The 20,589-nt window shown below is 42.5% G+C and overlaps 1 protein-coding gene across 6 annotated transcripts in view; it reads left to right on the top strand.

Moving 5' to 3' along the window:
• Positions 1 to 20,589, top strand: part of GRIK1 (glutamate ionotropic receptor kainate type subunit 1) — a 254,449-nt gene that overhangs the window by 100,937 nt on the left and 132,923 nt on the right. For 2 of the 6 annotated variants that reach the window (XM_053386554.1, XM_053386555.1), the window contains exon 1: positions 2,007 to 2,853. The exons of 1 other annotated variant lie outside the window; for it this stretch is intronic. In XM_053386554.1, the coding sequence (XP_053242529.1) occupies positions 2,730 to 2,853 (124 nt within the window). In that variant the 5' untranslated portion in view covers positions 2,007 to 2,729. Of the gene's footprint in view, positions 1 to 1,977; positions 2,854 to 20,589 lie in introns of those variants that run through there. 3 more of the 6 variants (XR_008330202.1, XM_053386551.1, XM_053386550.1) reach the window with 3 other exon arrangements.

The following is a 20,589-nucleotide window of genomic DNA, read 5'->3' as shown; positions in this document are numbered from 1 at the left end:
GAATTCACAGGTAAATTCCTTGCAAAGTGCTTGTAAAATATGTTTTTAAATGCTGCGTTGCAGGGAACTGATTTTGGCAGGCCAGAACTCCCCACGTCTTGAGCCCGATTTGTATCTTATATTTTCAGTCTCCAGTAAGCCAATTCTGAATAAACCCTGCTCATTAGGAAATCTATAGTTCCATGAGGATTGCTTTGGTAGTCAGTTCCATGGAGAACATATAGGGACTCAGTGCAACTAGAATAAATCTGGCCTCTGAGATGCAATCCAGACCATAGCTTGCCGCAAGCTGAAAACAGGTGCACTCCAGAAGGTTGCTAATGGATTCAGGAGGTTACCACTAATGTGGTAGTGAAAAAGGGTAACTGCTTTGCCCACCGGAAACCCAAGTCATGGTTTGGCCTGTGTGGGAATGCCAAGCAGCAGCAGGCAAAATGCAATGGAGGCTTGAGATGAGCACCGCACCCCATAGTGGCCTTTGACTTCAAACGTATCCATTCTTAAGGAAATCAGCCCTGAGTGCTCACTGGAAGGACAGATCCTGAAGTTGAGGCTCCAATACTTTGGCCACCTCATGAGAAGAGAAGATTCCCTGGAAAAGACCCTGATGTTGGGAAAGATTGAAGGCACAAGGAGAAGGGAATGACAGAGAACGAGATGGTTGGACAGTGTTTTCAAAGCTACCAGCGTGAGTCTGACCAAGCTGCGGGAGGCAGTGGAAGACAGGAGTGCCTGGCATGCTCTGGTCCATGGGGTCACAAAGAGCCAGACACAACTAATCAACAAAACCGTCCATCCAGGGGCACTGCCCCAACCACCTCAGCCAGCCCCTCACCTGCCTGTCATCTTACTTACATGCAGCCTAGGGAGCATAGGAGCCAACTCCCAGGGACTAAAGTTCTTTCTCCCCCTCCCAAATATTTGTGGAGGCTGCACCTCCCCAAAGGTGATGGGCATTCCCATTCAAATGGTGCGGACCACATCTTGTGGTTGGTTGCTTGGGGTGGGGCTTACCTGTGCCCCCATATTTTATTCAAGTTGGTACCTCTGCCTGCCAGCTTCCTGGGTCTCCCCGTTGCTACTTGTAGGAAGGAGGTGGCTCTGCCTGTCACTGACTCTCGCTCAGCCTCCCGTGGGCCACTTGTGCTTCCTGGCAAGGAAAAGGGTCCCATGGGCTTTTTTAAAAAAAGGTTGCATGCTGGATATGAGGTGTTGGTGGCTGAAGTGGATCGTGGGAAAGTCGTCTCTGGACTCCCCCTCCCCCCAAGCAGGAGCGATGAGGTCATCTGCAGGTGCACCTGGAGAACTGATGGACTGTCCTTACTCTGGCGAGTGAATGAGCCTTTCAGGTTTTCACTGTGATCGCGACATACCAGCATAAGGGAAGCAATAAAGTGAAGCCCGTCATAATTCTATAGCTGGGTTCAGGCCATACTTTTCAAGCACCGGGCTCCCGCTCCCAATCATGACTCGCAGCTGATCCCTATATAAATGTATCAACGCAGCCCCTGCAGTTTTATTGAGGGCGTGGCTGCAGGCTCTGAGCCATTTACACCTCGGGAAGCTCGCTGGGCTGAGTAAAGTAAGTAACCCTCGGGGAGGGAGAGTTTTTAGTCTCGCTGCTTAGCCCCGCAACCTCGAAGCTGCGTTTCCGAATCGGGTTGAGCCTGCCACTAGCGGCGAGCGAAAGGCACTCTGCATATGCTCAGCGGCGCTGTCTGCTCGGATCTCCGCATGCCCCGAGCTGAGTCTCGGCCGCGCCCTCCGAGGGACCCCGGCTCCGTATAGACGTTCAGTATTTAATTCGGTAGAAGGCGGCGACGAAGGGGCAGGAGAGACCTGCCAAGCGGGCGGGCCGGAGAGGAGAGCTGCGCCGTCTGACGTCACCAAAGGATTTTCGTTCACTTTCCGTCCAATTGATCGGCTTGGAGTTGACAGTGTCCCCTTTAATGAGCCCCGAGAGCGGCGCCGGCCAATGCGGAGAGGAGCTTGGCCGGGATCATCAGGCGGCGAGCAGAGACTCAAATCAGCGCTGGAGCGAAGGCGCCCAAAGTAGTTTAGTTCGTGCGGGGAAAGAAAGAGAGCGAGAGAGACGGAGGGAGAGAGGCAGGCGCGCACGGAGAAGCTGCGCCTCGGTCCCCGCTCGCATCTGCTGGAGATCCGCCTCGGCCGGGGGACCTTCCCGCTTCCCCTCCCGCTCCAGCCCAGATCTTTCCCCCGCTCGCGCGCCTTTTCTCCCGAGGGACACTTTGGCACTTGGCGGCAGGTCTCATGAGGGAGCCGCGTCGCCGGCCATTTCGAGCGGCAACTTTCCAACCTCACCAACCGCTTCGCTGATCTCTGCGAGGAAATCTTCCTTCCCCACCCTCCCCACCACACACACACTTAGCACCCCCGACGGCTGTTGGATGCAGAGGGGTAGCGTGATGGACTAAAAGGGGGAGAAAGTGGGGGGTGGGAGACGACGGGAGAGATCGTAGTGGATCCCCTCCAGCAGCAAGATCGGCAGATCTTCATGGTGTAAATATAACACCCCCCACACGCCGCGATCCGACCCCCTGCACCCCGCAAGCATCCACCACGCCGCTCCTTACCAGGATGAAACAAAACCCCGAGCAAGAATGAGGGATCGCGATCCTGCCCGAGTGGGAGCAGCAGCTTCTGCATGAGGGGCGAGCAGAAGCGGGGCCGAGAGGCTGAAGCATGAATCCAGGCGAGGAGTGAAGAAGATGGAGAGACCCCTTTGCTGCGAGCCGAGGCACTCCGCGATGGAGGCCGGCGCAGGACTCTTCTTCCTCCTGCTCTACCTTTGCCTAGGCGTCCCCCAGACTTCCCAGCAAGTGCTCCGGATCGGTGAGTGCCGGGCGAGAGGGGGGCGGGGGCCCGGAACGGCGGAGCTGGGGTGTGCATTTGTTTTATATAGGGGAAATCTGCCTTGTTGGCTTTTATGCACGAAATACCCCCCCTTAAAATAACATATCGCACGCACAGGGATGAAAATGGGGTAAGGCATCCCCGCCCCTAACCACACTGTGAGAAAAATCAGCCGGCTATAATTCTATGCATGTATTTCTCTCTGTGTGTATCTATATATGTGTGTGTGTGTGTGTATATCATTCACATGACTTGGAAAGCTTGACTTGTTACCTGCTGAAGCGCTTGCCCAGGTCCGCAGTGTGCGGTGGTGACTGGGCACACTCGTAGCCCCGGGCTGCTGAGAGGCTGGCTGGCTGGCCGGCTGCAGTGCACGCAACTGACCTCTTGCCTCCCCCCCCCCAACTCTGGTCGGTCCCTGTTCCTTGGGAGGTGTTTGTGTCGCCTATGGATTGCCTCCTGGCTTTCTCTTTCTCTTTCCTCGTGTTCCTTGGATCCGTAGCACTCTCCCCCACTTTCCAAATGCAGCTACTCAGAAGGTCTGAGAAATAGACAGAACGAGCAAAAGAAGTTTGGTTGGTTGTGTGCGCGTGTGTGGGGTTTCTTAAGGTGAGTTGCACTCTTCAGCACTCAGCCCTGAAAAAGGAACGGTTTTGTTCTCCTTTAGGGTGCCCTTTTCAGATTATCTTTGGTTTGGAAACTACTCTGTCTGGATTTCTACCCCCACCCCTTGCATTTGCAAGAATAGAGCAGTAAGGGGTTAATTTCCCTGCCCCCCTCACCCATTGAATTCCAAGTGTTTGTGTGGAAGTGTGTTTATGTGTATGAGAGCAAGTAGGTTAGAGGGTGTTAGTTTACATTAATTCTGAGTCAGCTATGTTCTGGTGGTTCCATTCAGTCTAACTCGCTTGAAACCAATGGTGTTGAAGTGCTCACACTTCACATCAAGTTGTTTTGGGTGTCAAACTAGGGAAATGTTGGCGGCTTCTCCCTATTTAACAAAGCACAACCTTGAATAAAAGATACAGCATTTAAAGCACTTGCTGACAGGGCATTTGAAGCTAGTGTGGTTGTTCTTTTTTTAAAAAAATAATGGCACCCAAGAAACAGTGTGACTTGATGACTTCAAGAAGCAAGCCAGAAAGTGTTTCTTTGAATCTGAACGAAGAGTTGGAGCTAAAAATTGTACAGTTTTGTTGATCCATTGGCGTGATGGTGTGTCAGTTCTTTCCCCCACACTGATACTGATTACTTGGCAGAAATACACCACAAAGGCTGCACATGTGTGCAGTTTACTGGAGAGAGAATTAAAGGGAAAACTTTGTTCCATGGAAACCAGGCAAAGTTCAGAGGAAGTGTTTCTTCCCACAGTGGGCTTCTTGTGTCAGTCAAGTGAGACAGTGAATACCAAGTATCAAAAGAAACGGAAGCAGACACTGGGGAAAAGCAACAAGAAGAATACATGACTCAAGCAGGATTCCCAAACATGTTTCTTTTCGCTGACTGAACTTGCATAACGAAGTGGCTAACAGATGCATGTTAAGTTTGTCCTTTAACCAGGAAACTTTGAGACTATCTCAGAGATTTAATGCTTTGTAACTGTGAAGAAAGGCCTATTAAATGGAAAGGAATTCAGTTATATCCATAGGCATATGGCTGTATAATTTGAATTAAGCTCCAGGAAAAATTGTTCTCAGGCTGATAGGATCTGTCTGCTACAAAACAGGCAAGATGTTCCTTGCAAGTCAAGTGGGACTTGACGATGCTGAGTATTTCATATTTTTCTTTTGTGAGTACGTAACAGTTTTTTGTATAGGAAAATGCCTATATCTCATCCAGTCTGAATAGTGCTTTATAACATGAGAGCACAGTGCAGTAGCAATATAATAAAGGGGGGAAAATGCTGCAGGGATATACGCATTAAAAATTAAAAGCAGCAATAATCCTCATACAGCCATGCTTCTGTGAACCTCTGAGACCTCTGGGTATAGGGCGGTATATAAATTCAATAAATAAGAATAAGAATAATGTTTATGAGATCAGCCATGGGAAACTGTCCACACTAGACAGTGTTCTGTAAGAACCTACATGCAATTATGAAAAGAGCCCATAACATGCCAAAGGGTTATCTTGGGTGTTGTTCCTGAAAGGCCTTCACTTGCATCCTATCTAACCTTGATCCTGAGAACTCATATGCACTCTACCTACATGAATAATCCTTGTAAAGTCAATGAGCTCCCCTTTGTGATTAAATGGAAGCTTGATGCGTAATGGGAATATGTTCAACAGTGTGTGAGCTGCTTTAGAGAATGCACATCAAGAGGGGCTTAGGATGCAATCTCGAAACTAGTTACACTTAATTATTGCACTGAAATTGTTGTGGAAACCAATATCAGATTATGGAAGATGAAAATGGCAGCCCAGCAGCCCTAATTCAGCTTAAATTGCTGTGCTGCATCTGAAGCCTGCTTTCATTCTTAAGGAGCATTCTTAGCTTGCTAGCTGGAAAATCTGTCCTTTTTTCGTGTAGTAATGCACAATTAACACTGACCCTTATGGTTTCTATAGGGCTATATTGTGCAAGAAGGCAGAAAGGGGCTCTGTGTTCTTCCTGTTCTTCTTCTATCAACTCAAGAATCATACAAAGACCCTGCTATGGCTCATCTGTGCTACACAGAAATTATGGGAGAAACACTGGAACATGAACCTTTGTAGCAACTTAAGTTAGGGTCCCAGGGTTGCACTAACTCTTCTGATGTAGCACTAAAGTAAGGAGCTATCAGGGTGATAGCTTGAATCTCTGCACTCCAGAACCTAGAAAGAAGCATGAACATAATACAAAACCATAGTTTAGTGTTGCATCACAAGTTTGCTCCCCCATTCCTTCTCGCTCTTCAGTATGGCTGTGAGAAGATGATGGGAAACGTCCACTTCCATTTACAACTATACATAGTTTGTTTTGTCCATATAAGAACAAACTCTGGTTGTTTTAAAGCATGATTTGTCCAAGCAAACTGCAGCAAACAATAGTTTCCGATCCTGGCTTCAGATAAACTAGGGATGGGAAACCTATAGCCCACCAGATGTTGTTGCGAACTAACTCCCATCGGCTCCAGCCAGCACGTCCAATAGTCAATGATGATGATTTGTTGTACAGCAGCATCTGCAGGGATGAGCCATAGTGAAAACTAACCAAATTCCCAGTTAAAATAAAATGATAATCAGCAGTTGGTTGAAAACAGAAGCAGATGCTTATAATCTCTTCTTGGCCAGATCAGATGAAGAGTGTTGAGTTGGGGTTTGGGGTAGGGAATATACTTGTGTCCCTCACTAAAAAGTATATTGTACTGAATTTCTCAAGACTGTACACCACAGCATGACATCATATGGTTATTAACTTAGCAGGAATTAGCCTACTATAGGAGTACTTTGCTATTAAGCTCCGTCAGGTATGAAAACTGACGGCATTAACAGATGGGAACATCTTCTTTCTCAAACTGACAAGGGGAATATCAAAGAGTGAGCTTCATAGCTTCCATTTCCCCTCATATGATGAATTCTTGTGAGTCTGTCCTATTGTATTTCTTAAGAAGGGATATCTCTTCCTGTTCTTTGACACATGACAGGCTCTAGTGCAGAAACTGTCCGTACATTCAACAATTGACTGTTGTTCCATTTATCTGCATCATCTTGAACCAAAGTACTTATTCCCAAATACTGTAAGTTTTTAAAAACTGCAAACAAACAAAGGTAGAGCAAGCATTGCTGCAATTGGGTTTCAGTTGGTGGAAGGTGTATTAGCTGCACTTCCAATGTTGCAATTTTGACCATGCTGCGGTTCCCATGTCATTATTACTTATTAGAATAAGTAATCTTGGCTTTTAACTTCAGAAGCTGGTTTTGAATTATCTGCACCCATGAAAAGATACAGCTGCATGCTTTGATTCTGTCCTAGAAAAAATATTTTCTTTTTATCTTTATTTTCTTATTACACTGAAAATATATGTTCTCCTGTCTATATTGATTAATAAATCTCTTCTTATTTAAGTGAGTCTGTTTTCTGCCAGAATCCACTTAGCAGGATTTGCTAAAGATTGCAATTATGTCTATTGCTTGGTTAAGCTCCTGGGAAAGTGTTCATTTGGGAATGTGGTGTGGAAAGGAATTGAAAGGCCTGTAGCACAATGCTGTGCATGTTTAATCTGAAGCAAGTCCCTATGTTTCATAGGTTCAATCCTAGGTTCATTGAGATTTACAGAGTGACAGGGATAACACTCAGCAATAAGGCAAAGATCTGCAATCTGAATAAATTACTACCAGTTGGTGACATCAGGGCCGTGTTGGTGTGAAATAAATAACCTCTGAGGATATTGACATTATTCAAAGTGTCTGTATAATGAGTTTAGTATCAGAGTTAAAACTGAGATCAGTGTTCAAGTTACCAATGACACCTAGGTGTTCAGGGCTAAAGTGAGGACTAAGCAGCCTCCAAAACAGCTCATTTCTATGCCACTTACATTTGCATAATGTCTACATGCCTTATTCTACCACTAGAACTTCTGTTACACCTGTGAGTGCTTTGATGACTCGCCATTGTACCAACCAGGCAGAGGCCTTCTTGGCAGTGGCACCCTTCCTGTGGAACGCCCTCCCACCAGATATCAGGGAATTAAACAACTTTTAGAAAACATCTGAAGGGAGCTGTGTTCAGGGAAGTTTTTAATGTCTGACATTTTATTATTTTTTCTATATTGCTGGAAGCCGCCCAGAGTGGCTGGGGAAACCCAGCCAAATAGGCAGGGTATAAACAATAAAAATAACAAAAATTTCACAAATGCCTATTGGCAGGTGCTTATGACATCATAGAGAGCACTAATAACTTATCCCCGCCACATACTATATCCTCTCTAGGTATTCAGTATCAGACCTCATAGACTGGAGTTGGCAAACTCCATCCACACTCTAACCATGTTCATTTGAATGTCTGCAAAGGCCCTGGATGTATAACTGTATGTATGTAGAGCTAGCTATACATAACCAAGAACTCGGCAATTGGTTTCTTCTGTTTCCCTGAGGAGCCTGAGAGATGGGTGATTTGTCAACATCAGCAACTGAGCCCACAGCTATGCAATGATTTCTACTCAAATCTCTTAATGTCCAGTTTTCTCTTATTCAACAAGACTGGCTCCATCAGTGTGGAAACTACTATTGACTTCAGTTGAATTGTACTTATACTGGTTTATATATAAAAAAAAAAACTACTGAAGTGCAATTATTAAGGATGAATAACTTGAGAAAGAGGTTAACTTAATATGAATATTGTCATAGGAGGTGTGAGATCATGCAAAGTTCTTAAGGTAGTGTCAATTATTGTTCTTATCCTTGGTTTAATTTTTGGGAAATTTCATACCCATTTTTCTAAGCACTAAGTCAGTGCAGAATACACTGAACAAAAACTTAAGGGAAATGAAAGGTTCAATTGTGTGATGCAGTCTCAAAGTACTATACCCCCAATTTACTGGGAAGTTGTCCTGTACAAGCCCTATTGAAGTGAATTTGTAAAACTCCCATTCATTTCAAAGACGACTGATGCAGGCAGCTTCTTCTGAAAACCTTACTGAAATGGAAGAAAATTGCACTGGAATAGAGGATCAGAGACTTACTTCCTTTATATATATAAAGAATGAACTGGCTTTTTGACAATATAACATTTTGATTTCAGTGGGTTGCTGACTTTATGATTTCCAAGAACATGTTACAAAAGCCTTTCCTTTGATGTATGTGCTTGCAATGCACTCCACAGTAATAGCAGAAATGTTATCTTTATATGCACACACACTCATGTGTATTACCAAAAAAAGAGAGACCAAGTTCATGAACCCAATATATTTGATTTGATATCCAAGAATTTTCATTTTCTGTAGTGAGAAGAACATCAAGACTTTATCTAACAGTTCATGAGGCTTTGATGAGATTAACTAGTGGATGATACAACCTGACCCCTCAAAGTGGAAATGTACATGCAGAGCTCATGTCACAGAGCTCCAGCTGTTGCGGTCTTTGGATAAGATGTCCACCGTAGTCCCCTTGTCTGAGTGGGGCCACTCTTTCATTTCTCTGTCATCACTGTTCATCAATTTGCCCTCTCCATTGGCCTCCATCTGCAGAGCTGTTCCAAAGGAGAGGACAAGGTGGGTGGAAGCAATTCCTCCTCTGTTCGCTTCTCACTTGTTTAGAAGGGCCAGATGAATCAGTAGTGATAGGAAGGATATTGTACAATACATCAAAAATAAAATAAGCAAGAAAATACAATTAAAAACCATGCAGCATCTAGCACAACGTATTACAATTGCTAGAGCAGGGAGAAAAACCATTAAGTGGTCCACCAAGATGCTCAGCAATTTTCAAGGCATGTTTGAGAACTAGGTGAACAGAGCATCCTTGAAAGGGGCTGGCTGGCACCCTGAACAGGAACACTCCACTCTGCCGTATAACATTTTTCGCAGGCCCAACTTGACTACAACGACGTTCACTCTTGTGCTTTTTCACTGATTAATGCCAACATGTTAATCAATCTTGCAAGAGGCATCTTATTACAGTTTTATATATGTGTGTGAGAATTAGTGCCTTTATCATTACCGTCTTAAAACCCATGGTTACAAATATATATTTACACCAGATAAATAAAAGGCAAATGTCCTGAAAATATAGTAAACACATATATTTATCAGTTATGTGAATTGATACTGATTGATAGCTTTGCTTGTACCAAAATGCAAACATCCGTTTAGCCAAATGAGGATATGATGATGCAGGGATTAGAAAACGCCTGCTGCATCACATTTGATTATTCTAGGATATCTGCTTTTGAATGAGCAGGAAGAAAAATGCCACATTCTTTTGAAATCCATATGCAATCAAAGAGCTATGTTTTTCATTTTCAGACAAAAAGTGGCAATCTGAGTTTTATATTCCAGAGTCCATCACCTGCAGGTTAATTGTGTTGTAATGTGTTTAATTTACAACATCTTCACTTAAATTACAAACCTGTTACAAAAGCCCATTGATTGACTATTACAGTTGTAAGATGAATAGTCATGTCACCAACAGCTTCCATTGAGATTCTGTGTAACCACTGTAAAAGAAATACATTTTGTTATCAGCCACATATACTCCAGTCCAGCAGACAAAGTGGTATTCTCTATGGAGCAAGTATGACTGCACAATTCCAGTCCCCTTACTGGCAAACGCACTTGCACTCCTCAGTTTCAGAAGCTGCTGCAGTTCTTGCAGGAGGAAGTTCTCCTGTTTGCCTACTACTGGAAGAGAGCCTGGAGATGCCTATTTGTACCACGCCCAGGCTAGGGATGCCCATCTGAAGGACTCCATTTGGAATCTTGCCTTTACCTTTGTTTGGGTACAACAGTATATCTTTCTCCTGTGTAGATTAGGTTACCTCAAGTGGAATTCCAGCAGTCAGAAATTGAACCCCCCTCACCTGAAATACGTTGTTCACATGTGTTTTATTTTAGACTCCAAAATATACAGCTGGGCAATGCATTTAAGAGGGAAACCCGAAATGTGAGTGTTTTAAAGACAGATCACCAGCTGTTGTGGTGCTCAACTGTAGGTAAGCTAGAAAACCAGCAGTGTAAGGTGCAACTAAGGCACTAGCCTCCAGGTCTGGTTCCTTAGGGGAATCTACTACGCAGAGAGAAGAGAGCAGAGGGTATCGGCTGGGCATGCAAGATGCAAACAAACTGCTGCCCTGGCAAACCCAAGTTTGACATGGAAGATTTTATCACTCTTTCAGGTCAGGAAAAAACTCCTTTGGTTGGAAGAATTAATATGGAGCCTGAGACAACTTAATAAATGCTGGGAGCCCTTTCATCAGCAGCTCTGAGTGACTTGGCACAAGGACAAGGGAACATAGAACCAGAGGTTCAAGTCTCTAGCCCCAGAGACTGCTGTAACTGTTGTTATGGATCACCCTGAATATAAATAGAAACGACATTTTTATTTAAAATGTATGTATACAGCCCTTCATTCTATTCAGAATTTCAAGGCATGTTCTCATCTATTTAGTAGTAGTAGTATTAACCTCAATTTTTATCTTGGCCTTCCAAAGGAGGCAGTTGTGCAACATCATAAATAAAGCAATATTTTTTAAAATGGAATTAAACACTAAAAACATATTTTCATTATATATGCATAGTTGCTGAGCATACCAATTGCCTGGATGCAGAGAAATGCTTTCAGGCAACATATAAATGATGGCAGTATGGGGGACAGCATCACTTCAGTAGGGAGGGAATTTCATAATCAGGATGCTGCTCTGTGGGCTATACCTACCACCAAAGTTGGATTAAACATAACAGGAAAGTGAAGGGTGCAGGTGAAGAGCCCTCCTAAGTACTTTAAAGCATGTGCTAGCAATATGCTAGGATAAACAAAAGTATTTTAGCTTGGCGTAGAAAAGCTTCCAATGTGTGAAACCAGGTGAGCCTTTAGCAGGGATGGAGACCTCTGGCTGGATGGGTGGATGGATGGAGACAACTCCTAACACCCTGGACCACTGGCTATGCTGACTGGGGATGATTGGAACTGGGGGGGAGCCACACTCTCTCCACTCCTGCTTTAAAGAATACATTTGTCTTGCCTATTCTAGAGCTTTGGTTCTAGCAGCTGAGGGCTATGTGAAATTCTATGACGGGCTGCAAAAAGTTGGTTGGGACACTGGCTCCCTCTGTTGCTCCTTCCTACATTCTGCTATCTTATATAACACTAATGTGAATTACATATCAGCTAAAGCTGAATGCCAATGGACACTACAGCTTCAGCATAATGGTGAAGAGGCAACTCCCATATGCTACTATTGAAAGCTTGCATTAAAATTGTGTGCTCTGCTGCCAGTGTGCATAGGATTAGACTTTAAAAGCCGCACTATATCAAATATGTTTGTATTTTCCAGAGGGGATAACTGCTACATTAATAGTTAGCTTGTCTAGTTATTTTTCAGTTTTGATTTGCTTTTCTGATTCTTACTGTGGCTACTAGTCACTTCAGGGGATTAGAATATTCATCTCTGATATTTTCTATGCAACTCTCAGGAAGCCATAAAAACTGGAAAGGTCTTCATTTGCAACTGTTCCTGTTTCTTATAATTTGAATATGGTGCCTGATACTCTTTCATTACCTGCACTTTAGATCAGTTCACATAATAGTCATCTTCCACTTATTTATATAACTTTTTAAAAAGTTGGTATCAAAACAGTTGATAGAAAAAAGAAAATAAATATAGTAAGAGCACAATGGTGGATGGAAGGCTTAATGTTTACTAAGTATTGACTCTTGATATAAAAGCTTTTTTATTGTATTGTCAGAAAAATTAGCACAGCAGCTGAAGCTTTGTGGAGAAAAGGCAGAATCAGAGTCCATTCTGGCAGTTTGGTGGGACATTGTCACATAAGTGACTAAAAACAGATGTACCCATTATGCCCCTGCTCAATATGAGTCTTTCTGCAAAACCTCCGTTCCTCCTAGTTTATCTGACATGCTCTTTCTTTCCTCTCTTCCTCTGCTAGTCTGAGTACCTGAAAAGACAAAGGAGACAATTGATTTGATGGTGGGGTTTGTTGTTGCTTTGTTCTTTTCCTTTGTTGTATTCTTACTGTCTGCAAATGATTCCCCTTCCCCCACAATAACCACAATACATAATAAAAGAAATTATATAGCCACTATGTAATAGTGACAAACATGGCCAAAACATCCAGGTAAAAGCCCTCTCTTTTGTCCAAGACTCTTACAGTCACCCCAGCCCTCAGCTCCCTGGAAATATCAACCCTAGCTTCAAAGAGAAAGCAAAACCACCACAAGGAATTTCAGATAGCCTACCTTCCAAAAACAGTGACTCTTCTTTCACCAGAGTCCCATGTCCTGAGCCAAGAAAGGTCACTCGTTATCCTGTACATTAGTTCCAGTTCCCTCATGAATCTCCTCTTTCCCCCCAGCAAATTCTGTAATGCTGGGCAATCACAGCAGCTCCCATGATCATGGCATTAGCCTCTCAGCCAACACAAGGATGGCTGGCTTAACTGAGCAAGCATACCAACCGGCAGCCGAGGCCCATCGTGTTTTGTCACCTGAGGTGAAATGGGAATGCACAATGCTCCATGATCATCTATTCCGTCTGCAGTTCCCCCACTTCCGCTGGAATGCCACCCCTTTTGCCAATGTTGCTAAGAGCCAGGGCAGTTCGGAAGGTGTTGTCACCTGTCGTGCACAGGAACAGCCCCTCTCATCAAACTCAGTGAGAGCTGGGGCACTCCAGAAGATGGAAGCAGTGGGGAAGGCAGGGTGCCACCTCTTGTGCTTCTACCACCTGAGGCGGGTGCTTCACCCTGTCTCATCAGTGGGCTGGCTGTCCCAACTAGTTCCATGATTTGGTGCAGGCTCACCCATCAGTACTACTTAAATAATGTCTTGAGCCAGGTACCAGGGCTGATCTGAGGAATTGCTGCACACTATTTTGTCTAACAGTTGTGTTTGGCCACATGAATATGTGTCCTCCTGCCCAGGTATATTCAGAACTGGCCATGAAGGTGTATTGCAATAATAAAATACACTGGAAATGTTGGGTGAGAAATCAGGCCTCTGCTTTTCTTTCTGTTTGCGCCAGGATGTAAACAGCATCCAGCAATTTCTGGCTCTGACAGATTCCATTCTTTGCTATAGTTTCATAGCAGTCAATCAGAAGACTTGGTGCTTTAGGAAATTCTGATGTGAGAGAGGTCTTTCTTCAGGTAATTTGCTTACTTGAGCTTGTAATTTTATTTCAGCATAAAAATGAATGAATCAAAGAATTGGCAAGATGTTATTCCTTGGAGGTTTGTGCCTTGCTCTGCTGTGGTATTGAAACATGGGTGAATTTCAGATTTATGCAAAAGGCAACCACTTAGATACCAATTAAATCCAAATGGTCAGTAATTAGCTCTTGTTTTAAAGCCTCTCAGGAATTCTAAAAGAAACAATCTTCAGAAGGAGCAGCAATTAGGGAATGATGCTAGATTATGCTTAAATTCCTTTAAAGTGCATTAAAACTTGAATTCTTCCTGAAAGATAGAAACTATTTCAATAACCGGAAAATATATGGATAGGAGCAATATATATACCGTATTTTTCGCTCTATAACACGCACCCGACCATAACACGCATGTAGTTTTTAGAGGAGGAAAATCCGTAGGCATGCCACCCGTAGGCATTCCCTCCATAACACGCACAGACATTTCCCCTTACTTTCTAGGAGGAAAAAAGTGAGTGTTATGGTGCAAAAAATACGGTAATTGTTTGCAATGTGCATTCAGATTTATAAAAGATAATCTGAAGACTAAATGGCATACAGAACTGAACATTTCTTGTCCTCAGTGGCTCACGCTATAGTCAATGCCTTTGCTGCAACATTAAGGCACAAAAGTTTGTCCTGCAAACTCCATGAGCCATTAATTAATGCACAACTAAATTCCTCACCTTACAAATGACTCATATTAAATAAAGGTTGAAAACTGCCCAATTTCTTGCCATTTCCACCCCAATTATTGTCTGTGCCATTCTCACCTAAATGGAGTATACTTTTTAATCAATACAAGGCTCCATCTGCACAATACATTTAAAGCAGTATGGAGTCCCCGTACTGGGATCCTGGGAACCTTAGTTTGTGAAGCATGCGGACAGGTGTTAGGAAACCCCCCTGTTTTGTTCACAGAGTTACAATTCCCAGAATTCCCTGGAATTAGAAATTGATTGTTAAAGCACTCTGGAATTATAGCCATGTGAGAGGGAATAGGCATCTCCTAACAACTCTCAGCCCCCTAAACATACTTCAGGTCCCAGGATTCTTTGGGGGAGCTATGACTATTTAAAGTGGTATGGAAATGCACAGTATACATAGGGCCAAAGTTGTTCGTGGTTTATGACTGCCGTGGCTGATGTGTTGCTTCTTTCGATATACAGAAAGGTAGCCGTGTTGGTCTGCCATAGTCAAAACAAAAAAAATTTTTTCCTTCCAGTAGCACCTTAAAGACCAACTAAGTTAGTTCTTGGTATGAGCTTTCGTGTGCATGTATCTGAAGAAGTGTGCATGCACACGAAAGCTCATACCAAGAACTAACTTAGTTGGTCTTTAAGGTGCTACTGGAAGGAAAAAATTTTTTTTCTTTCGATATGTAACTATCCAAGTCCCGAGGTCATCAATGGAGACCCTTCTCCAAGTGCCCTTGCCACAAGAGAACGGGGTTTCTTAGCAATGGCCTTTGGGTTATGGAATGCCCTCCTCAGAGAGCTGGGTCAGGCACATACTGTACTATAATGTCCTTTCAGCGCCTGGCATTTCACACACCTTTTTAACCGCCATGCTTTTAATTTCTTGCATCGTGCAGTATGTTCATGCATCGGCTCAACTCCATGGAAATGGTTATGCCTTTTATTTATTAGTTGCTGCTGCTTATGATCTTTGGCTTCCCTTTCTGATATTAAATTACCATTTTTACCATTGCTGCTGTGTATAGGAGGTTCTTGATGTGGATTTTTAAATGTTTTTATCATTTTTTGTATGTTGCCCAGAGTATGTATGCATGTGTGTGTATATATGTGCACGCACACACACACATGCACACGTATGCGCAAATATATGTGTGTGTTAACCTAAAGCAAAGTGCCTGTGGTTTTCAGGCAGTCACCAGCTTGAGCCTTCAGAGCATACCCTGGGTTCATGCATGCAATATATCAATATATGTGTGATCTCTCTCTCTCTCTCTCTCCCTCCCTCCCTCCCTCCCTGGTTTTCCATATCATGCTTAGTGTCCCACCTGCAAATAATTTCACACACAATCAATACTGAAAACACTTCTCCTAATTTTCCCTACTCAAAGGGCAATTGTTTTCATCTCCCATGCCTGCTATAAAACTAAGTACATTCTGTTTATACTGGTGGAGGACGACCTCTTCGGTGTTTTCCCTCCCCTCTTCATTATGGACTATTTTGTACATACTGTTCAGTAATAAAGCTTAAATCTTTCCTTCCCTCCAAGTATTTTAAGCAACTCCCTTTAATCTTCTTTTCTCAGAAAGGCTTGATTTGACTGACTGGTCCAGAGATTGTTCAGCAGTTTAAAAAAAAATAAAAAATCCTGTCCAAAGAACTGATTAGTTTTACTGCATAGCTTTGGATCTGTGACCTCGAAGCCCAGTTTGTCCTAGTTTATGGAGAGTTTATGATTTAGGAAAGGGAATGTTCCCGTTATGATTCTGCTATGAAAACACTAGTTATTTTGTGACGCTAGTTCCATGGAATCTTGATCTGAAGAGTAGAACATATTGCCAATGGAATGAAGTTAGTTGCTGTAGCAACAGTATCACATTTGTATACCCCTGTAGTGCTCTCCACGTGTTACCATTAAGTGTTAAGGAAACGTGTGAGAGGTCACCACTATTCATTCCAGGGTTCTAAACTTCAGGCAGTTGTCATTCACTAGTAGTAGTTGTTGTTGTTTAGTCGTTTAGTCGTGTCCGACTCTTCGTGACCCCATGGACCAGAGCACGCCAGGCACCTCTGTCCTCCACTACCTCCCGCAGTTTGGTCAAACTCATGCTGGTAACCTCGAAAACACTATCCAACCATCTCATCCTCTGTCGCCCCCTTCTCCTTGTGCCCTCCATCTTTCCCAGCATCAGTGTCTTCTCCAGGGAGTCTTCTCTTCTCATGAGGTGGCCAAAGTACTGGAGCCTCAGCTTCACGATCTGTCCTTCCAGTGAGCACTCAGGGCTGATTTCATTAAGAATGGATGCATTTGATCTTCTTGCAGTCCATGGGACTCTCAAGAGTCTTCTCCAGCACCATAATTCAAAAGCATCAATTCTTCGGCGATCAGCCTTCTTTATGGTCCAGCTCTCACTTCCATACATCACTATCACTAGTAGTAGAGTGATGAGTGATGGAAACAGCAACAAAGGATTGCAAATCCAGCACATTGTTATCTGTTGACCCTGTGATTTCTTAATGCTTAATGGTAGCCCTGGAGGAGAGCTTGTTTGATTGTGGTAATCTGTGTAGATAATAGGCTTCTACAGATGGACTGATCCATTCCTATGGGTACATTAGCCTTCAAACAGAACTTTAGCGATAATTTAGTTATTTAAGATACATCTGGGGTCTGGGTCAACTCCAATTAAAACTGATAAAACGGAGCTTCCCAATTTTATTCATATTGCAGCTGAAGTGGGCCTATAAGGAATTATTTGAGCCTAATGAGGAATTATTTGGCACCCTTTGATGCAAAGTAAGCTAGCTGCCTTTCAAAAATAAATATTTTACCAGAACAGGCAATGTAATTCTACTGGGGAGTTCTTTCTGGTATTTGGAGAATCAGCATAGAAAAAGAAAGGGAACGAATAAGAAAATGAAAGGGAACAAATGAGAAAATGAAAGGGAATGAATAAGAAAAGAAAACTCAGAGTGCTCCTGGGTAGCTCATTCGGTAGAGCATGAGACGCCTGGTTCGAGCCCCATGTTGGGCAAAATATTCCTGCATGCAGGAACGAACACACACACACACACACACACACAAATATTAATTCTTCAAGTTGGGCAGTTATAGCTGCAGAGCTAGCGAAGCGACTAGAGTGAGGGAAAATCAAAGGGCAAAATGGCCCACCAGCTGATTTCAGAATCTTTCTTTAACATTTACTCAGAGGATGAAGGAAGCTATGCAGTTGTGGGCATAGCTGAGTGACAGAGCACATGCCAAGATTTCTAGGTTCAATGAATGGAATCCTTTTTGTCTTATTGAAAAAGGATAGTAAGTGGTAGATCTAGAAGAACTATTACAAGAGTCAACAGTACAGGTTAGACAGAATTATGCTATGACTTAATTTGTCTGCTTCATATGTTAAGTCACAAAACTTGCCGAGTTAGAAAAAACAATCGACCATCCAGTACAAATTCTTCTTTACTTGTTATTATTGGCCTTTATTGGCATAAGTTTAAACAATAAAATCATACAAAGTCATCCAAATACAATAATCCAAACACATACAATATATAAAAGACTAGACAGCCACCCTTGAGTAAATCAGGCAACTTTAGATTTAGCTTTAAAAATCTCGGCTAAATATCCCAAAACAATCTTGGTAGTTTTGGGACTATCATCCCTCAACAAATATTGGATTACAAACTCTTTGTAAATCAATATTTTAAGCTGTAAGGGAGTCACTAGGAGATCTTTGCAAAGGGTGTTGAGAAGAGGGCAATCCAAATTTATGTGATATATTGTATGTGGTGTTTTCTTATTACAGGAGCAGAATCTTTTCTGGAAGGGTTTTGTTGTTTGTTTGTTTGTTTGTTTTAAAAAAAACACCTTCCAGACAAAACAGGGGAAGGAAATGTATTTAGATGAGATATCATAAAAGCAATGTGATGCCATGGAGTATCTAAATTATAAAAGTAATTAGGCATTACTCCATGGTGGGGCTTCAATCCTAAGTAAGCAGATGAACATATAAAAGGCTGGGAATTTTTGGATTTCATGGTCTAGTGGTCTCTGCTTGATGAGAGAGAAGATTTGTGACTCATCCGATAGAAGAAAGGAATCTATTGCAATCCCTATTTGCCTGAGTTTGAGGGTAATATCAGAAAACCACGTAAAATTATGTGTATCTCTCAATAAAGAAGTTAGTAAACTTTCTGGGTCTGTATTAAAATGAATATTTAGCCAGTATTTGAAAGTCATAATCCAGCCCCTAGATTCTAAGAGATGCTGGCATAACTCTGCACACATAGCCAAGTAGGAGATGCAATTTGGAGCTCCTAGAATTTGTTGGAAGAAGGGTGCCTATACACCCTCTTTCTTTACTTGAAAGACCATTCAGCATAGAGTTCAACTGTGGTGAAAATTCCTCTGGATGACTTAAGCAACCAAACTACAAGAAAGAATAGAGAAGGCATATTAGTGTGGACTAATGTTGTTCCTATTATAAACAAAATCAGTCAAATGCAGAAATGTCTATGCCCACCAGTAGGCAATGAATGTTAGAAAAAAACATCACCTCTATTTCTGCTTACTGCTCACAGTCAAGAGAATGTTTTCCTTCCCCTCTATGATGGTGGTTGGCCCAGGCTGGCCAAGTGGCATCTAGTTTGGAGACCAATGGCTGAAAAGTAGAACCATAATAGAATATATAAATAGGCCTTTTAATTAAGGTCAGTAAGATATGTTGCCCATAGCTTTTCCCCTCATGAATAACACTATGTTGGAGAAAGCTGCTTCACGTTAATATTTTATATGCAAAAATTTTTATATATGTGCCTGTATGTGAAGTCCTTAGGTGGAGCTGATTGTATTTTAGAATCTGACCTCATGTGAAGGGAGAACTTTGTTGTGTGAAGCAAAATGCATTTCCAGTATCTGGAAAAAGATACAGACCCCCCCTAGGAACATAAATTGGCTGTGGTTGTGCTACAAGAAAAAAATCAAAGATGATGGTGATATTTGGTGGAAACTAAATAATGACCTATACCCTATTGAAATTCATGATGTACCTTTTCTCCTGGTTCTTGTTAATTAGAATGTTCCTCCTTGTATTTTTTCCTTTTTGCATCTCCTACCTACTCGACTGTAGAGTTCTTCAGTCTCAGCTCAACACCGACTCATTCCCCTGAAACCTCATTAGAAGCTTTCTTTCTTTCTTTCTTTCTTTCTTTCTTTCTTTCTTTCGTCTCTGAACTATCAGTTTGGGCACAGAGGGTTTTTCACCCATCCATAGCCGCTTGATTTTCTTTGTACCAAACCACCCAGAACTCAACAGTGGTGTAGCCAAAGATGAATAAAAATTGATTTGTTTCCAATAACAGCTATGTTCAAAAATTTCATTTTCCATCTAAATTGTTTACTCATCAGCTGGAAACATAGAAGTAAAAGTTAATGGTACTTTGCCCAAGATGCATTTTAATATAGGCAAAAAAACTGCTACTAGTACCCACCTCTTCTAGCCTTATCTGCCACTCTAAATTGTATACTTGCTTCACTGAGCAGAATAAAGATATTTCTGAACCATGCTTATTAAAGGATGTACTGTATATTTTGCTCTATAAGACTCACTTTTTCCCTCCTAAAAAGTAAGGGGAAATGTGTGTGCGTCTGATGGAGCGAATGCAGGCTGCTCAGCTATCCCAGAAGCCAGAACAGCAAGAGGGATTGCTACTTTCACTGTGCAGCGATCCCTCTTGCTGTTCTGGCTTCTATGATTCAGAATATTTTTTTTCTTGTTTTCCTCCTCCAAAAACTAGGTGCGTCTTGTGGTCTGGTGCGTCTTATAGAGCAAAAAATACGGTAGATTTTTCACTTCGGCATGAAGAGCCTGTCTTACACATCAGTAGTTGATTACATCCTTCCCACACCCAAAGTTTGTCATGCAATGTAGAGGCATCAAAATACTGTATTTTTCTGTGTATAAGACGATATGTCCCCCCAATTTTTAAAAATTTAAAATTGGGGGTCATCTTATACATGGAATGTTGCAATTATTTATTTCTTAATTTGGGGCTCAAAAAATAGGAGTCATCTTATACATGAGGGTGTCTTATACATGGGAAAATATGGTACTTGCATTAGACAGTGTGCTTTAATAGATCCAGGCAATTATGTCATTGGGAGACGTTATATG

The sequence above is a fragment of the Podarcis raffonei genome, chromosome 4 (assembly GCF_027172205.1).
Source record: "Podarcis raffonei isolate rPodRaf1 chromosome 4, rPodRaf1.pri, whole genome shotgun sequence".
Taxonomy (NCBI): domain Eukaryota; kingdom Metazoa; phylum Chordata; class Lepidosauria; order Squamata; family Lacertidae; genus Podarcis; species Podarcis raffonei.
This window is presented reverse-complemented; position numbering and strand designations above follow the sequence as displayed.